The 19737-nt window shown below is 41.8% G+C and overlaps 2 protein-coding genes across 4 annotated transcripts in view; one reads left to right on the top strand and one right to left on the bottom strand.

Annotated features, from left to right (window-relative positions):
* The first annotated feature begins 428 nt into the window (after positions 1-428).
* Positions 429-13923, top strand: vps37c (VPS37C subunit of ESCRT-I). Its single transcript, XM_003224128.4, has 6 exons — positions 429-659; positions 6205-6279; positions 7439-7549; positions 7648-7819; positions 8777-8859; positions 10094-13923. Exons 3-6 carry the CDS (start codon positions 7457-7459, stop codon positions 10829-10831), a joined length of 1086 nt encoding a protein of 361 aa, XP_003224176.1. The 5' UTR covers positions 429-659; positions 6205-6279; positions 7439-7456; the 3' UTR covers positions 10832-13923.
* Positions 13917-19737, bottom strand: part of cd5 (CD5 molecule) — a 26443-nt gene continuing 20622 nt past the window's right edge. Inside the window, exons 6-10 of one of the 3 annotated variants that reach the window (XM_062967436.1) lie at positions 18942-19067; positions 18022-18075; positions 16244-16351; positions 15762-15858; positions 13917-15284 (exon numbers count right to left, since the gene is read on the bottom strand). In XM_062967436.1, coding sequence (XP_062823506.1) covers positions 15770-15858; positions 16244-16351; positions 18022-18075; positions 18942-19067 — 377 coding nt within the window. In that variant the 3' untranslated portion in view covers positions 13917-15284; positions 15762-15769. Of the gene's footprint in view, positions 15859-16229; positions 16352-18021; positions 18076-18941; positions 19068-19737 lie in introns of all 3 variants that reach the window. The other 2 variants (XM_008115848.3, XM_062967437.1) reach the window with 2 other exon arrangements.

The following is a 19737-nucleotide window of genomic DNA, read 5'->3' as shown; positions in this document are numbered from 1 at the left end:
CCTGCCTCAAACAGACAAGCGTTCTTTCTCCCACTCTGGACTTTCCACATATATATAAACCCCACCTGCCAAGTTTCCAACAGACCTCACAACATCTGAGGATGCTTGCCACAGATGCAGGCGAAACGTCAGGATAAAATGCTTCTGGAACATGGCCATACAGCCCGGAAAACTCCCAACAACCCAGAGATTCTGGCCATGAAAGCATTCGACAACACTTCCACGCAACCATTACTATATGTATTTTACCGCAATGCATTTTATTTTGAAGTTCCACGCACGCAGAAGCCGCTCAATGGCAAGCCGACACCCGCATGGAGACCTCGTTTTCCATAAAGCGTGAGGTCGAGCAGTGCGCATGCGCGTGGGGCAAGGTTGCAAGCCCCACCCCCCGCCAGCGAGGCGGCTCAGCCATTGGTTCCGCGGAGGCTCACTCTCGGCTGACAAAATGGCCGCCGGGCGGCAGGGACGCCGGGTCATCGTTGGCTCCACCGGCGGAACAAACCATTTTCTTCGCGGGAGGGGTGGAACCGTGCACGAATGTCAGTCCTGTGCGAGTAAGCTGGGCGGGAACAGTTTCCGGTGCTCTACCGGAAGCCGGAACTCGTAGGACAGCCGGGGGATTCCCTCCTCAGTCCCTCCCGTCTTTCTTCTCACAGGTAAACGGCGGTTATTGGGGCCTTTATTGCTGACCCTTTCTCGCGTGATCTCGCGAGAAAAGACAAATGCCGGTACCTTTCTTGTCTTCATTGAGAGGCAGTGAGGGGGGAAATTCATTCTCCCTATCTCTCTTTCCTTCCCTCTCCCTTTTTCCTGGAAGAAGAAGAAAGCCCCGGGGGTCGCTTGGGGAGGGGAAAGGCTGGGCCTGGGCCGGAGAATGGGGGCACTGCCCTCCTAGGCTTGGCTCCAGGGGCAGTTGGAGCTTTGCACCCTCCTGGAAGCTGCAGGAGGGCGTCTCCTTTGGCACCTGGCAAAGCCTCCCCCAATTGCTGATGCAATGTTTGTGTTCGTAGGCGTGGAGGAAAGCAAACCAAAAAGGCCCCTGTAGGGTAGCTCCAGAGCGGCCCAAGCACCCTAAAGACCTCCGATTCTGTCTGATTTTGGAAACAAAGCAGTTCAGCCGCCAGGGAATACCAAGTACTGAAGGCATTTGTGTGTTTTTATAGCTCTGTGTGCCTGACGATTTATGGTGAATTTCATAAAATTTTCTTAGGTTAGGAATCCTCAAAGGTGCTTTGGCCAGTCCCTTCCTCTGAAGTAGAGCTCTCAGAACTTCATATTCGTTTGTGGTCTCCCCTACAAGGACTAACCAGAGCTGATCCTGCTTTGCTTCCAAGATCAGTTGGGATCTGGTGCCTTTGGGGTGTTTAGGCTCCTCTAGGGCAGTGGTTCTCAACCTGGGGTCCCCAGATGTTTTTGGCCTTCAACTCCCAGAAATCCTAACAGCTGGTAAAATGGCCGGGATTTCTGGGAGTTGTAGGCCAAAAACTTCTGGGGTAAAACAGGTTGAGAACCACTGCTCTAGGGCTACATCTGAAGTACGGGGAATGGATTTCTGGCCCAAGTTTTTGTTCAGGTATGGGCACACTTCTAACTTGGGGGCTGCATGGCAGGCTGGAGTGGGGTGGGAGGGCTGGGAGGGAAAGATGGGGCTCTCCCCAAGCCCCCTCCATGTCCTTTCCTCCTCTTTCTCTTTCCTTTTGAAGACAAAGTGAAGGAAAGACAGGAAACGTTTGGATCTCAAAAGGGTAAGCCTTGGTCAGCATGAGATGGTGGGTGGGGGAGAAAAAGTGTATCCATTAGACCCAGTATTGCCTACTTCTGATATAGAATCCTAGAGCTGGAAAAGACCTGCAAGGGCAATTGAGGTCAACCTCCTGCCATGCAAGAAGGCCCAATCAAAGCACTCCTAATAGACAGCCTCTGCTGAAAAGCCTCAATCACACTCAGAGGCAGCCTCTGGTACTCTCCAACAACTCTTACTCTCAGGAGGTTCTTCCTAATTGCCGCTTTGTATCCCACCCATGGGAGAAAAGTGGGATAGAAATGAGTCAGATCTCTTTCCCTGCCATTTGAACCCATTGCTGCCTTATGCCCTGGTTTCTAAAGCAGTAGAAAGTCAGTTTTCTCCCTCCCTCCTCCTCAGTGGGACACCCTTTGAAATCTTGAAACATGGTTCTCATGTTCCCTCTTTACTTTCTCTTCTCTCAGCTAAACATCTCCCAGCAGGAAAGGGGGAAGGAAAAAGAGAAAGAATGGTGGAAGAGAATAAAGGGAGGGAGGAAAGAGAAAGGGAGAGAGGAAAGCAGGGAGGAGAGAGGGAAGGAAGGAAGAACGAAAGGGTGGAAGGAGAAAGAGGAAGTTAAGGATGGAAGGGAGGATAGGATGGTTGAGAGACAGGAGGACCTGAGAAAAGAGCCCAAGGGGCCTCATCTGATCCCCGGGCCTGGGTTTGCCCATACGTGTTTTAGATTAAAGCTAGGGTGGGGAGAAGTTACATATTTAAACACTTTACATGACTGTATGCTAGCCCCCCCCCCCCCCCCCCCCCCGCCGTCACTGGATTTCACCTACAAAGCCCTACACGGTTTGGGACCCGCCTTCCTTTGTGACCGCCTTTCCCCCTATGAGCCCACACGATCTCTTCGATCTTCTGGGGAAGCTCTCCTCTTGTTCCCTCCATTATCACAGGTTCGGTTGGTGGGGACGAGGGAGAGAGCCTTCTCTGTGGTGGCCCCTCGGCTCTGGAACTCCCTCCCCAGGGAGATTAAAGTGACCCCAACCCTGTCTGCTTTTATTAAACAACTCAAGACTTGGTTCTTTCAGCGTGCTTTCAATTAAACAAGAAACTAATAGACCCCTTGACAACCATGCTGCCATCCTGCACTTTATCTCTGGACCCACCCCATCCTACCCCTAACGTTATCTTGGAGATTTTTTGTAATACTCGGTCAGGCACTTTATGGAATAACCCAGTTACTATGCACTTTACCTCGACCCCCTTTTATTCCTTTGTCCCTTGGTGGTGAAATTGATATGGTTTTAAAACTTCTTATCTTGTTTGATGTATTTATGTATAATTGTGCTTGAATTCGTTTTTGATTTTATTCTGTTTGTTATTTTATTGTTTGGTTTTATATTTTAACTTGTTTATACTTTGTCTTTTCTGGGGTTGGCCCCATGTTAGCCGCCCCGAGTCCCTTCAGGGAGATGGTGGCAGGATACAAAAATAAAGTATTATTATTTTATTATGACACAGCAAACAAGATAGATATGCTGGATTTCATATCACAAAATCACAAGTCGAACACTTCCCAAGTGTCTAGGACTGTGTGATGAATTTTAGATGATGCACGCAGATCCCAGCTGGGTGGCCTTTTGCAGCTGGCAGATCGTAATTTTGTCAATGTCTATTGTTTCCAAATGCCGGCTGAGATCTTTTGGCACGGCACCCGGTGTGCCGATCACCACTGGGACCACTTGCATTGGTTTCTGCCAGAGTCTTTGAAATTCAATCTTGAGGTCCTGATAGTGGCTGAGTTTTTCCTGTTGTTTTTCCTCAATGCGACTGTCACCTGGGATGGCAACATCAATGATCCAAACCTTTTTCTTTTCCACAACTGTGATGTCTGGTGTGTTGTGTTCCAGAACTTTGTCAGTCTGGATTAGGAAGTCCCACAGTATCTTTGCGTGCTCATTTTCCAATACTTTTGCAGGTTTGTGATCCCACCAGTTCTTTGCTGCTGGAAGGTGGTACTTGAGGCATAAGTTCCAATGAATCATTTGAGCCACATAGTTGTGCCTCTGTTTGTAGTCTGTCTGTGCAATTTTCTTACAGCAGTACTCTGCCTTTCTCATCTGCACAGCCTCTTGCAAGCATACCCGCATTGTTTGCAGATCTGTTGTTTATTTATCCGGATTGTGTCTATCTGGAATATGGTCTTCCATTTTCTCCTATAGTGTTCTAGCTTGCAAGTAATTATTGACTTACTGAGTCATATCTTCTTCATCTCTTAAATTGTTAATGTACCTATTTCAACTGTTACACCTTCTTTATCAGAGTCAGATCCTGTTTCATGTATGATATGTTCAGCATACCGAATTAAACAGATAGGGTGATAAAATTCAGCCTTGCCTGTCCTTCTTGCCAATTGGAAATCATTTTGTTTCTTCATATTCTGTCCTGGTGGTAGCTTCTTGTCCAGGTTACACATTAAGACAATCAAATGACATACCCATTTCTTTGAGAATGATCCAAAGTTTTTAATGATATCTACTATTAAGTGGCTCTGCTACAATCTATAAATCATATGTTAATTTTCTTCTGAAGTGGGCTACTTTATCCACCTTAAATTGACAGCATGATCCCTAGTGCCTCTTTCTTTCCTGAACCCACCTCAGAAATCTGGCATTTCTCACTCCATGTATTCTAAAACTCTTTGATGTAGAATTTATAGCATCGCTTTGCATGTATGGAAGATAACAACAATAACTTTATTTCTTACCCGCTTCTCCTTACCCGCTGCTCAAGGCAGGTTACAACATAGTTAAAACACACAATCATTGCAAATATTCTATAAAATGCACAAACGTATTTCTATGAAATACTTATTGAAATACACAGAACAAGGATTAAAACACAGGATGTGAGCTTAAAATTCACAATTAAAACGGGCTGGGTAGGCTTGCCAGATGGTAGGCTTGCTGATGGTTGCTAATCGGTTTCTGGCTGGTTGCAGTAGATTCCCTCCAGAGGACTTAAGTGTTTGGAGGAGAGTGTATGGGAGAAGGCAATCCTGTAGGTAACTTGGCCCAAACCATGTTGGGCTTTAATGCACCAGTCCTGTAGTTACTGCAATTTTAGTGTCTCCTTTCTTGGGGATTATAATGTATATTAAGCATTTTCATTCTGTGAGGGATTCCTTTGTTTTTCATACCTGTCAGTAATTTTCTTTTCGCCATCTAACATAGACTGAATTTCTAGATTTGTCTTTTGACTGACTAGGAGTATCTCTTTCTTGTCTGGATTAAGTTTCAGTTTGTTTTAATCTCATGCAGTTTATGACAGCTGCCATGGGAACAGCTTCTTTAGATTTAGCTGAAAGGGGTAATAAAGCTGGTGACATCTGCATACTTGTGACAACTAACCTCAAAGCTCCAGGGGTGAGTTCTCCCAATGATTTCACATAGATTCTAAATAGTATGGGAGACAAGACTGAGGGACTGTGCAGGCTAGTGGCCAAGGAGTCAAGCAAGAATCCCCCAGAACCACCTTCTTAGACCAGGAAACAACTGGGGGATTTCCTCTGAAGTCTTATTGATATGATTTGGTCAGACTTTGCATATATTCCTTGACTGCTTTTGTTACCAATCTCTTCACTATTATTTTCCCTATTTTTTTTTAGATTTTGATTTCCTGAGTACAACATTGTACAATTATCAGGCTCAAAATATCCCATTATGTCTGCTTTAATTCATTCACCCCAAATACTGCTATATTTATATGTTGCATTTCTCTTTTACTATATCTAGTATTCCCTGATTCATGCTTCTCACATTCCATGCTTCTATAATACATGTTGTGCAGCTTGAGTCTTTACTTTCACTTCCATGCACCTCAATAGCTGAGCATCCATTTGGCTTGGGTCCAGTTGCATAATTAGCCACAGATAGTTATCTTCTGCTGTATCCCATCTGACCTGGAAGTATAATCTCTTGTTTCTTTGGTTTCAGTGTTGTTTCATTGGTTTATCATAGGGATTTTATAGTAAAAGCATTGAAAATGGATTTATCATGTCACTTTCTGTTCAGTACTAATAAACATTAACTATGGTTCCACTGCTGATGTCTCTGAGAGGTCCTCCACAAGTGTCTTTTCACACTACCCAGTAGATATTTTATGCATTTAATCTCGCTCCACAGCAGAAGCCTGTCAGACATGAGACACCCTACCAGCAGTACTGCTACTGTCAGTATAACCTCTTGCCACGGAGGAGCATGCAATCCTACCATTGCAGAAAGGCAGTGCCATTCATGGGGCATCTTTGGTAAAATACTTTGTGAAATGGCTCTCAGCCTGTACTGCACAAGCAGTGGCAGTTATCATGGAATCTAGATTTCCATTTTTGTCACAGTTGAAGGTCTTTTAACTAGTTTGAAAACGTACTGGTGAAAAACACAAGCTTGACTTCCTTTCTCTTGCAGATACGGATGCCGAATCACCAGAACCTAGTCTATGAGATGTATCATTTGAACCAGAGGTAGAAGAAGCAGGAGCAGGTAGGCCTCAGTACATTTATGATTTTGGTGCCCCTGGAGTAAAAAGATGAATTGGAGGATGGTGAAAATGTGGACTGTGGATCATATGCAGGAGCTTCAGAGGGCCCCCACCCTAAATCATGTTTAGATAAAAATATTTAAAATATCCTCCTGCCTGTTTTGGTACTTTTTCTGCATTTTCCCCTCTAGATGTTTTAGGCCACAGAGAATAAATAGCTTCTGGTTCATTTCCTGTTGTCCAGCAGATGGTCAAGATTGAGAAAATTATTGGGATGGCACTACAAATAGACTCATTGTGTTTGATGTTTAGAGAGAAAGCAGTAAAGAGGGTGAAAACATTTGTCCCTCTTTTATGTATCTGAAAAATGAAGAAGGGCAGTAATTTAGGAAAGTTTGTCTATTTGACAGGTGAACTTGATGTAGTATAGGAGGATGCTATCATATAATGTGAAGCAGAGCTGTAAAAAAAAAAGCCTATTTTAGTTACTTTATTTCCTTATTCAGTGTCCATATATTGGGTAGTCAAGTCAACTTTATTTATACTCCTTAGGTATTCTGCATGTCCCAAGTTCCTTTACATGAGTTCCAAGCTGGTAGTTCCTCTTTCTAATTCAGCCTTGCCCATTTAAATGCAGTTTAAAACCTTGATTTTTCAGAAGGGATATACAATTGCGTTTATTTAAAAAACAGCTGAGAGCAATATTCCAAATGGCTTTTGTGTCAAAGTTGTGTTCAAGAGCATTTATGCAAGTGGACAGGAAGTATAAAGAAAAAGCTAGTCGGAATTTCCATTGTTCTAAAAACAGAAGCCTGGTTTTAAATAGTTCCTGAAACAAAGAGTGAGCCAGAAAGGAGGGAGGGGAACAAAATATTGTGCGTAACAACATATTTTTTTGTTCCTAAAAATACACATCTTTTGCTGCTGGAGGGTGTCTGTGTAAACTATTGGTTTTCCAGTGGGGCAAGAATGAGTGAACCTGATCATGTTGCCTCCTTGTGCATGGTTTTTCCCTTCCTGCTATATATGAACAGGACTTGTGTACCTGGCAGGACCATTCTGCATCCCAATCCACTACTGCCTGTAATCCTCATGACCGCTACATGATAAGACCAAAAAGTGGTGTGAGACGTGTTAATCATTCATGTTCTCTTTCTGAAGGAACACTCTCCCCAGAAGATGGAGTCCTTCAGAGATAAGACAGTTGATGAGCTGAAGGATCTGCAAGAGAATTCAGAGGAGATTGAACGTCTGGCACTGGAATCTAATGAGGTATCCCTTAAAATACATCAGAAATATTAGATTGAAGAGAAAATATTGAATTTAAGAGGAAACATTTAAGCTCCCTAACAGCAGATTGTTTTTCTTAGGTCCAGGATCTACAGTTGGAAAGGGAGATGGCACTGGCCACAAACCGTAGCCTGGCGGAACAGAACCTGACATTCCAAGAGCCCTTAGAAACTGGACGTGCAAACCTCTCAGATAAATATCGGGAGCTGCAAAAGCTGGTTGAGCAGTGTCAGGAGCAGAAGGCAAAATTAGGTAACATTTCATATCAGCTTTCCCTAACCTAGATGTGAGATGAGGTGGAGGGCAGCAAGAAACCTTTATCTAACCAGGACTGTTCTTCCTCATTGTTATGTGAGTGTACATGTAAAATTGACATATCCCAATCTGGAGGTGTTTCATGTTTCTTGTCATCTCTTACCTTCATCACGTTCATCTGAATAGTAAGCAAGGAGAGGGCAGGACTAATGAGAAGATAGTTTAGTTCTAACACAGCTTTGTGTACTGGAGTCTTCCTAATAGCTTGTACAGATAGTGGTGTCAATGACATTTCTACAGTGGAGCAGGAGTGGGCAACTACACTGGGTCCAGTCTACCCGCACAGATCTTCATGACCCACATTCTACTAGAGTAAGCACAAATACCTCTGCTGTTTCCTGTCACTCATTTTGAGAAGAACATTAGGGGAAAATTGAGATTTTGGAAAGTAGTTCATGATTCTTTGGGGGAATTGGATAAAGGTATTTTTCAGTGTTTCCACATGTTTTGTGTGTCTATGTGCATGGGGGGAAGTGTTCTGCATGATTATTGGTCAAAAATGCCCCAGAACTGTGTTAAACGTCTTTTAAAAATTGATGTGGATGATGGGGAGGGGGGCATCAGGGTCTACAAAAGTCTGGTCTGAAGACAGCATGCATTGCACTGGCCACATTGTATCCGCCACTGCTGTAGAGCTACTAACAGCTTCGTGCAGGTATAGTGCTTTTATTTGTGATAATAGAACTCTCTGTTCTTCTTTGGAACCACCATATTGCCCATAACTTATGCTTATATGTTACATGATAGTGATTTTTATAGGAAGTGATCATATAACATGGCAACCCTCATGGGTATGCTGGCACAGAGCTTGGAGTTGGTGTTGTCACTAAGATGAAAGAAATGTATGTTTATGGTTACCTTTTAAATCACTCTTTTATCAATTCTATTCCCCAGAGAAGTATTCAAAAGCGATACAGCCTGGCACACTGCTAAGTCTTCTTCAGGTAGAAGGGCAGAAAATCGAAGAAGAATCTGAGGTTAGTCTACCATTTTTAATTTGAAAATTATTTTTGCTGTGGGCTGCTGTGAATTTCCCGGGCCGTATGGCCATGTTACAGAAGCATTCTCTCTTGACGTTTCACCCACTTCTATGGTAGGCATCCTCAGAGGTTGTGAGGTCTATTTGGAATAAATAAAGAACAACACTCGGAAAACGGGAATCCCAGACATGAAACAATCAGGGCCAGCTAACACCTCCTAACAAAGGATTTCCCCAGGCAGGAATCAGGGAGGCTTTGAAGCTGCAAGACTTTTCAATGCTAATCAAGTGATTAATTTCAAGATTCACATTTGCTTACAACAGACAAGAGTAATTTCTTCCACCCTGGACCTTCCACAGATAGATAATCTTCACTGACCTAGTTTCCAACAGACCTCACAACCTTTGAGAATGCCTACCATTGATGTGGGTGAAAGGTCAGGAGAGAATACTTCTGGAACATACAGTCCGGAAAACTCACAGCAACCCAGTGATTCCGGCCATGAAAGCCTTCAACAACACATTTTTGATATGACTTGTTAATATCCAAATTTTACCTGGTGAGGTCCACTTTAAAGCTGTGCTTTCTCCCCTTTTGTCCAAATATTAGAGTCTTGGGATTTCAGCCAGGACTTCTTATTTGATCATTCCCACAATATAAAGGTCCAGGCAGTATAAGAATAATATCTTATTTTTTTTCCTCAGCCCCTTGATATCTGCAGGGGGTTGTTTCTAGGACCCTGCTTGGTTAACAAAAATCGCAAATGTTTAAGTCCTTTTACCGTGGGCCTTCAGTATTGGGAGTGAGGGATGGGCTTTCTTCCAGGACCCCATGTGGTTAACAAAAATCTTGAATGCTCAGGCCCCTATAACAGAAATGGTGCAGGGCAGCATTGGAGGTGGTGGCAAGATTTGGACTCACTGTGTCCATAGAGAAAACAAGTCTGCTTACGATGAGAGACATGTGAAATAGCAGGAATCCAAGTGCTTGGTGCGAATTTATGTCTCCCACCATTTCTCAGATCCTCGTGTCTCCCTGCAGTCTCTTCTACACTGCCAGATAGAATGAGAGAAGAGTGCCATGGAGTGTGTGAACGTTGGCAGCTTTATCATACTAAGCATTTCTGGGGCAATTTGAATAGCTTTTTACATAGAAAATTGTAAAAGACAGGTGAGAGCTTGGTTCTTCTTTGCAAATGGGAGCATTACATTAATTATCTTTTATCTTCCAGGCAATGGCTGAAAAGTTCCTGGAGGGTGAAGTGCCTCTGGAGACATTTCTTGAGCAGTTTTCCTCCATGAGGAAGTTGTCCCATCTGCGACGTGTCAAGGTGGAGAAGCTTCAGGAAATTCTGAGAAAACCTCAGTCTTCACAAGAGCCACCCAACAGCACTGCATTTAACCATCAACACCCTTCTGGCATACCTGCTGGGCCTGTAATTCAGCAGCCACAGACTAGTGTGGCTGGGGGACCACCCTTTCCTTTACCTTATAGCTTATCTCCTGGTATGCCTATTGGCCCATCAGCTCATGGAGCTCTTCAGCCAGCCCCTTTTGCTGGAACATCTGCTATAGAAGGGTATGCTGCTTCCCAATCATATCCCCAACCTCCATTTCCTTATAAACACCTCTCAGGTCCTGGATATCCCCCACTGCCTGCTGGGGGTTCAGGACCTCAGTCTCAGGCAAGTGATCCTTCTTCTTCATCCCCTGGGTACTCTTGGTCTCCATCCAGAACACCTCCTACTAGACCAGGATACCCACAGCCCCCTCTGGCTTCATCTACAAGACCAGGGTTCCCTCAGCCTCAGTATTTCCCATCAAGTGGGAAGCCATTGTGCCCATATCCTACGCAACCTACAGTGCCTAATTTTCCAGTTCCTTCTCAGTCTCAGTATCCCACAGGTCCAAGCCAATCCTTTGGTTATCCACCACTGCCCCCTCGAGGCCCAAATTGGTCGGGGTACTAGTCAGGGCCCCCAGATTGTATTTGTTGATAGAATGGCCTAAGAAACAGATTTTTACTAGCTGAAAAGGTCTAAGATGAAAACCTGGAAGCATCATCTTGGGAGACCAACTTGTGTAGGCATTGTACTAGGGGTGGGCAGATGTCAAGGTCTGGGAGGGCTACAGTGGCTGCCCAAGGGAACTTGAGGAGTTCATTCCCGTCATTGCAGTGTCACATCCTCAAATTAGTCTTTACTTTAAAAATACCATTGTTGGCACAAAGTACAGTCATGTGCCCCCTGAGCGTGGGGGGGGGGGGGGGTTACAACGACAATTTTACCATATTGGGGTGAGCATTTCAGGTCCAGGAAAAGCCCCCTTTCCCCAAAACTGAGTTAATTTCTAAGCCTCAAAATTTTGGGAATGCCAAATTTGGCCATTTTTTCTCCAGCCCCCTTAAGTGGTATGAGGATTTTTGGCGAAAAGGTTTTTGCAAAAAAAAAAATCAAAAAAAAAATCTGGAGAACATGGAAGACCTAAAAGTGAATCTGGGATGGTATACACATACAGCCTATGAGTTATTTTTTCACCGTCCGAGCATAATACTGATGGAACATATGGTTTAACGCTCTTTTAAGTGTTGAGAAGGAGTTTCTCCCCAGAGCTTAGGCCTTTTTTAAAAAGCTCCTATTGGCCCCAGGGCAATCTTTTTTAAAATGGTTAACTGCTGCATGGGGAAGGTGATTAGGATACTTACTGTACACAAATACAGTCTATACATCCCAGCTTGTTGAAGTTTTCCATTCAGAGCATAAGTAGGCACTGAATGTTGGCAGTCTGTCATGGCCAGCTGTGCTGACAAAGGAATTGGCTCAAGCCATACTTTTAAAAGCAAATAAAGGCCCAGACTCTTAGCTGATGTGTATAGGCATTGCTCCAATGAAGCTGTTTGAGGCATACTTATTGACAGCAGCTTGGATCTGGTTCTGTGTGTGTTTGTATGCACACAGTTGTGTGTGTGAGTGTGCGTGTGTGTGTAGTTTTCTACTTTAATATGTTAGAATAGATATATAGATAGATCTATAAAGAATTCTATACACTTCTGTACACCGATTGATGACAAGAAGAAATCAGTAAGCATTCTTGATGTAAAACGCATGTTTTCCAGGAATGTTTCGATATATGGTTTCTTTTAGCACTTGAAAAATATTAGGAAGTAAATGGAGGGCACTATCTTGCCCTTGACATACTTCAGAAGTAGTATGTGAGCTAACATAAAAGAGATACCCCGTCCATCATCAGATCCCAGCTCCAGTCCATCCATCATCACCTTGGATTGGAGGACCCATTTTTTGTCCTTGTTTCATAAGAAACCTGCATGGGCAGGCGGTTTTTCAACGTTTATGCAGGGAATCCGATTCCCCACTCATCTATCCAGTTCTCTTCCCATCCATTTCTTTCTGTCACATCATGCCCTCCCCACCTTCTTTTCCTTTCCCAGTGCTTAGGTCTTTTTTAAAAAAGCTCTGATTGGCCCCAGGGCAATATTTTAAAAAATGGTTAGTTGCTGCATCGGGAAGGTGATTGGGGTACTTACTGTACACAAATACAATCCATACGTCCCAGCTCCCTGCTCCCAGTAAGAATTGTACTTTAAAAAATGCATTGGTGCAACCATAGTCTTTAAAAAAGGGAAGGCCTAACCAGCTGGAGGTTCCTTATCTAACAATAGTAGTCACCTCTTTCTTCTGTCCAGTGTACTTGCCATTTTGAGCCTACCAGGGCTTATTTATTTATCCAGTCTGCTCTGGCAGAGACATACAGATTATGCATTATGGAAGTAACAGATTTGTGGAAGTTGTGAAACAGAAGGATTTGTTCCGAGATGAGAAGGCAAGGCTCAGTCACTATGCATTTTTATACTTGGGATTTGGGAATAACGGTCAACATGCTGATGCCTCAATGTGGTATGCGTCACTGAGGCTTATAGGAATGTGTGAGCTGCCCACATAGCCAGATCCTTTAAATAATGGCCTCTGGGAGTAATTCAGGACTGGGATAATGAGGCTCTCTGCCTCCTCCCTTATTCATTACCCCATTTTTTCAGTTGACAAGAAGAAACGCTTTGCTGAGCACTTTATCCCCTTTGCTTGTTTATTATTTATTTATTTTAAAAATTGACTACTAATAGTCCTGACCAGGTTGAATGCTTTGAAATTTGATGCAGACAAATCCATGTCTGTGATTAACTATAGTAATAAAATTTGATGAACTGTGCACAGATTTATTACTTTGACTTTTGGAAATGAAGATGTACGTAGTTAATTTGCTAAAAATATTCCCATTTCTTGTTTGTGTCACTAAGATCTTTTACATCTAAAGATCCTACCTGACCTCTCTCCTGCTCTGTATCCTGCTTAAAAGATCCATTTGTGCATCTGTTGTTTCCATGGAGTGATGACTGTTATCCTCCAACACCATGTTTCATCTGTCTTAAGCACAGTAATTTCTATTATCTCTTTGTCCCTTTCTGATTGTTGTCAGTTCCTGGTCATAACACCTCATTATTGACTTTGATTCATTTCATTCTGCTCTTATATAATGAAAAGTCAACCTAATCTAATATTAACCTCCCTCTTACATTGGAAATTTACACCTGAAGAAAGTCCAAAGTTATGAAGATGTCTCAAAGAAAACAGAATTGATTTTTTAAAACAAATGTGTGGAAGCTCTTCCTTTGGAGGCTGGGTGGCCATCTGTCAGAGGTGCTTTGATTGTGCTTTTTTTGCATGGCAGGAGGTTGGAGTCCTTTCGGGGAGAGAGGGCAAAGTCTTACTATGATTGGACTGAATAGCCCATGCGGTCTCTTCCAACTCTATGATTCTGGGTTCAAAAGAATTCCGGAAATAAGATGGTGCTTTCATTTTGGCCTCGAATTAGTACTTGTAACTTCATGGTGGTATATCAGTTCCTTCTTCTTTTTGTTTCATTTTTGCATGTTACATCTTTTTGTCATGTGCGGAAGTGTGCAGATATACGTAGGTATATTCGCATGAACTACAGAGCACAAAGGAATGTGAGGCAATGCAAACAAAATAAAATCTAACCAACTGTTGCAAGTCTTTTTATTCTAGACACACCTTGCAAAATAATTCATCCATTACATTTAAAAAATGACTAGGTTGACCTGCGTGGTTTCCACTGTTTTCTTCCTAACAACCCTTCCAGGTAGTTAGATTGAAAGATTAGTAAATGTCTCAACATCACCTATTAAGCTTCAATTGAGACAGAATCACAGGCCGCTGTAGTAGTAGCCAAAAACCGTTATCTACTTCAAAGTATTGACCCTCCACTTAGAAGCCATATCCTCTGAAGTTAACATTTAAAAAGTTCTCTGTCCAGAAGTTCTCTGTCCAGGAATGTGCATTTATGCATACACTTTTCCAATTGGGCACTTTTCCAATGTCTCGCAAAGAAATTAGAAATTGCAATGTACAAATATGAAATGGCTTTTGTGCCATTAAATCCAACCCTCAGAACAACAATCAGACCTCCAACTGTTGAATTTTTCTGGTTGGAGTGTGGAAAATAAGTTCAGAATCCATCAGCTTACCAAAGAAATGTCTCTCTGTTTATGCAAATGCAAGCAACAAGGTAATCGGCTGGATCACAGTTAAATTGTTTATCTCTGAAATGTATGCAGCGGCATAATGCTGGCCAAAGTGAGAGGTAAAAAAACAAACAAACAGCTATACATAAGCAGTACAACATAAAGCTTTGAGACTTCAGACTATCTCATACCTTATCACCCTTTTGTATACTTTTATACAAACTACATAAAGTTCATTTCACATTGTATGCATGGATTTTCTTCCCCTTATTTTAGTATTGTTAATTAGATCTAACAGTTATATTAAACCCCCCTGTATGACAGTAGATCTATAATGTACCAATAAACAGTACTTTGTACAAAAGGATATTGGGCACAGGCATAGTCAGTACTATCGCTGAAGATAAGGAATTCAATCCAAAAAACCTCATGTGAACATCAAAATCAGACAATCTTAAAAAGTGCTGCTCCATTAACCCATATTCCTTCCTCCTTTTCATGATCTGAATTGATTTCCCATAATAGCATTTCCAAATTGTGACAATTTTCATTCCTTCCTGATCGAGCTACTTGGATCATTAGTGCACAATACTACCTGTAAAAACCCATGCACGTATTTTAATTGTAATTTAATTTTAGTGTACCCAAATTAGGACCTTCTGGTAATTCACTAGGCAGCATTTATAATTATGTAAATTATTGCCATTGGGAAATGTAGTTGTCTGCTACTATGTCAGATAAAATAGAAGAATTTCAGCACTTGTGATTTATATTTAGAGAGTAGCAATAAACAATGACTGAGAGTTGAGATCCCTCTTCTTCCCAATTGTAGGAAAAAGAAGTGCACTGCTATTGCCATCACATCCCTGTGAATGCAGAGCCAGAGATTAATTATTTCTTGAATGTTCCATGTGATGTTTCATACTAGTGATAAAACAGGATTTTTGATTGGCTAATTCATTTCCCCCCCTTTTTACTACATTCACCTCGTTCCTGTTGAAGAAAAAATGAACTCTATTAAATTCATAGCGGCAGAAATTTCAGAAGCTGTAATGCTGATGCAATGTAGAGGTTTATTTACCATCAAATAGACAGTTTTTGCCCACAACAAGGGTTAATTCTAAGGACTATTCAACAATACATATGCCAGTACTTTCAAAGATCTTGATTTTTCATGGCTTTCCACTCATAACTGGTTTATATTATGGCATAAACATGCCCTGACATTTTCTTCTGACCCAAACCAGGTTTACATTTACAGTATAAACATTACCTCACCTTGTGGTTTACTATTCAGTCCTAAGGACATCCATTCATGGGATATGAGGATCAGATATCCATACCTGTCATATTATAGCTGCTGTGCAGAAGATAAGTCGTAATCGCTGTCAGAGGAGTTGTCCAGAGGGTTGGAAATTCTGATTGTTGCCCCTTCTAGAGCTACGTGGGGAAAGAAGAAAAATGTATCTTGTTCTTTCTTGTAGAACACAAAGTAAGGACGAATGTATTTGGCAGAATATGCTATAAGGCTCACACTGATTTGTAAAGGCGGCATATGAGTGAATTACACAGAGCTAAGTGAAAAAATGAAAAGCAACAGGCTTTTGTTAGATTTGAAAGCTATCGCTATCCATCATGATGGGATGTTGTCCTTACTCCCACATTTGCTTGATATCAGCAGCTTGAGTAGCAAACATGTAATATCAGAAGTGCCAATCTGTACTACAATGTGTTCGGATGTTTTGGAGAAATATGGATAACCAAATGCCATTTATAACTTAGCAGATTGTGATTCAGATTGTATACCCTACCTATTACATGTTACCTGCGTAGGGTGAGAGATAAGTTTTCTTCGAGGTTCTGTTGTCTTCTTCCTGAACAATCTGGCCTTGATGTGGGTGGAAGCTAGCAGAGCTGTTGCGATGAAATGAAACTAAATAAAAGACAGTGTAGAATCACTTTTCTTCCCCCAAATCTATGTTCTTTAAGCTAAAAGATATAAGTATTGCTTAATAAAATATGATACTCAAAATCTTTCAAGAACCTGCCATTCTCCTGTTTTTCAATCAAAACTGGCAACGATGATAGAAAAGATTCCAGTTGGAAAGTAGCTCTGTATATATAACTTAAAAGACAAAGTATATCTCATAGTACTACAGTATTAATGGCATTTTCTATAAAGGTAAAGGTTTTACCCTGCCATTGTCTAGTCGTGTCCAACTGGGGGTTGGTGCTCATCTTCATTTCTAAGCCAAAGAGCCAGCTTTGTCCGTAGATGCCTCCAAGGTCTTGTGGCCGGCATGACTGCATGGAGCGCTGTTACCTTCCTGCCAGAGCGGTACCTATTGTTCTACTCACAGAAGCTGGGGCTAATAGCGGGAGCTCACCCCACTCCCCGGATTTGGACTGGTGACCTTTTGGTCAGCAAGTTCAGCAGCTCAGCAGTTTAACCCACTGCACCACCAGGGGCTCCTGGCATTTTCTCTACAGAAACAATGCCAATGTATATAATCATACGTTATCGTAGTTACTTGTCAATGATTCAACAAATTAAGCTACAAAATTCATAAACAAGCTGTTCTTAGCCAAGGATAAATCGCACAATCACATATTTCTGCTCAGCTGAAGACACATAAGATTCCCTTAAGGTGTACTGCATTCATACATCATATAGGGTAGCTGTGTGTAGCATTAGTTTCTTTGTAGAAAAATAGCGCACAGGTGAATTGCAATTATATGGGGAAGGCAATTTTCATCCAATCCATGTCATGCTGATTATGAACCCCATGATTGTAGTTGATTGCAGTTACACTGTTAACATCGCATCTATCTTTGTGCTTTAGAAGGCTGGCTCTGGTTGTGACATCTACCATGTTGGCCTGGCTATTTCTTGCCACGAGAGGGAGTAAAAGCTCATAACATGCTCTCGCACACACCCATGCCCACTTTTTCAGCTGTCTTTAAAAGAGAAAATGGTAGAATTGTGATAATCAGATTACACCTGTATCCAATCAGAAGAGGCATTTACTATGGGGATAAACAAGGGAAATCTGAATCTACCAGAAGATTTTGGGAAGACTTACAGTGACTTACCTCCAAGGATTTTTATTCCCAGTTGTTTAATTTAATAATAACGACAGTGAAATGGCTCCCTTCCTGTTCTAAATTTTATTGTGGAAATGGAGAACATATTGGGATAAACAGAAGTAGATTTTTGTGTGAAAGGACTGTTCAGCTGAAATACACAAACCAAATTATTGGCCCCAGCTGCATATTGTACCTTGTAAGATGGCTTAATTCAGCCAAAATTTTGTTCCACCTGAGGTCAATAGCTGGAAGTGAGGAAACATGAACAGAGCCAATGGTAGAATTTAAACAAGTGTGACTTCAACTCCTTGATGATGACAACATAAATTCTGAACTGACAAGAATGCATGTTCAGTTTTTCTTTTGCCATATATGCTCACAATAACATTATTCATACATGTTGTGAATCATTCACATATACCTTAGACCATGGAGAGGTCATGCACATTTGTCAAATTAATTAAAATTAGATTGTAAGCAGACTTCTTTTTTATAGACTGAATATTGGCATCTTACCATTTTGGTTTACTGCATTTGGACCAATCCATTGATGTTGCCTCTTCTTGAAATCTGCAGAAAGGAGGAGGATAGATGGGAGAGAAGGAATGTTGGATAGGTGATAAAGCAATTAGAGCATAGACACAAATGGAATTTACATAAATTGAATAGGTCTAAAAATATGCCCCTAAGGAACAATTTTGGCATACATCCACCTTTCCAAAATGGTAGCTTTTAGATGTGTTGGACTATAGGTCCCCAACTGCCCAACCAGGTATGCAGTATATGAAGCAGAGCTGGAAACTTCACTTGTCTCTCTGCCTTTGATACCCAGTGAAAGTTATACACAGAAACAGGAATTTCCCATACATTAATTCCCTGAACAATTAAACCTATGAATGGGGCAAAGTAACTGAACAATGAAGCCTCTGTCTAGAAGCACTTCAGTATGTATATTTACAAAGCTGCTATGTCGTAGCTTTAGAATGTCTTCCCTGTGAATGAAGAAGTCTTTATTGCAAATCTCCTCGGAATTAGTAGGTAGTATTAGGTAGGTCCATGTGGGGTAGTGGTTTAAACACTGAATTATGACTTTGGGGAACAGGTTTTAAATTTGTGCTTGACAAGTCACACACTCTTGGCTTCAGAAATCTCTGTAAGAGGGCCACCATAAATCAGATATGATGTGAAGGCACACAACAACAAATTAGGGGAATCACACTGTCAAACATATTCCCTTCCCACCTGCGTGGTTCCCTTCCAGGAGTCATACAGACATGATTCATTTTGAAGCTACCATGCCTAATGTCAATTAAGATCCTTCTTTTAGGTTGATTGGAATGAAAGGCCCTCTTCCAACTCCATGATTCTATGGCTCTAAGCTTAGTTCTGCAAAGAAGCATTTCTAGTCTGACCCACATCAAGAGAATGCCGCTTACATTTCTTCATTATTTTCTTATAGATAGGGGGCACGCAGTTAATCAGAAGGAATGTAGTGAGGACAAGACCCAGCAGAATTCCCAGGGTGATTTCTGTACTAGAAGCTTTGTTCTTGAAATCTTGGCCTGGACACAGAAGGTGAGAATAGAAATTATATTACTTAACAGGACTGGCCTAAAACATTTTTCTGTCTTAGACAGAATAGCACAAGGCATCATACTAGATGGGTCACAGTGCATACAACACAAAGCCAGCCAAATTATTTTTACACAGGAGCCAGAAAATCCTTCACGCAGTTCTCCCCATCTCTGGCATGGGAAGTGTTTGTTTTGTGAAGCACCAGCAGTCTTTGGCAGAATAGTCTAAAGACCTTGTAAAATTACGACTTCATAGCATCGAGCCCTGGCAGTTAAAGTGTCAAACTGCATTAATTCAACAGTGTAGATGCACACTAAGTATGTAAGTAGTAGATACAGCAGTGGTTCCCAACCCTTTTTTGACCAGGGCCCATTTGAATAGGGACCACTTGACCAGAGACCACTCTCAACATTAGTCCAAAAAAGGTTACGAATCAGTTTTTGGTCAACTTTAGATTTGGTTTGGTTACTTGGGGTGCTGATTCAGAAAATTGCATTGAATAGAACTCATCAACTCTAGTTTCTAAAACAGAACATATGCCATCAAGTAGTCACCATCTGCTCGCCCACAGAAAACCATATTTAATAGTTGATGTGGTCTATCCAATGCAATGGTCAGTTCTGCAGAAAGGATTGGAAATAAAATTAATAAAATAAA

The sequence above is a fragment of the Anolis carolinensis genome, chromosome 1 (assembly GCF_035594765.1).
Source record: "Anolis carolinensis isolate JA03-04 chromosome 1, rAnoCar3.1.pri, whole genome shotgun sequence".
NCBI lineage: Eukaryota > Metazoa > Chordata > Lepidosauria > Squamata > Dactyloidae > Anolis > Anolis carolinensis.
Note: the sequence above shows the minus strand (reverse complement) of the source record. Positions and strands in the feature narration are given on the sequence as shown.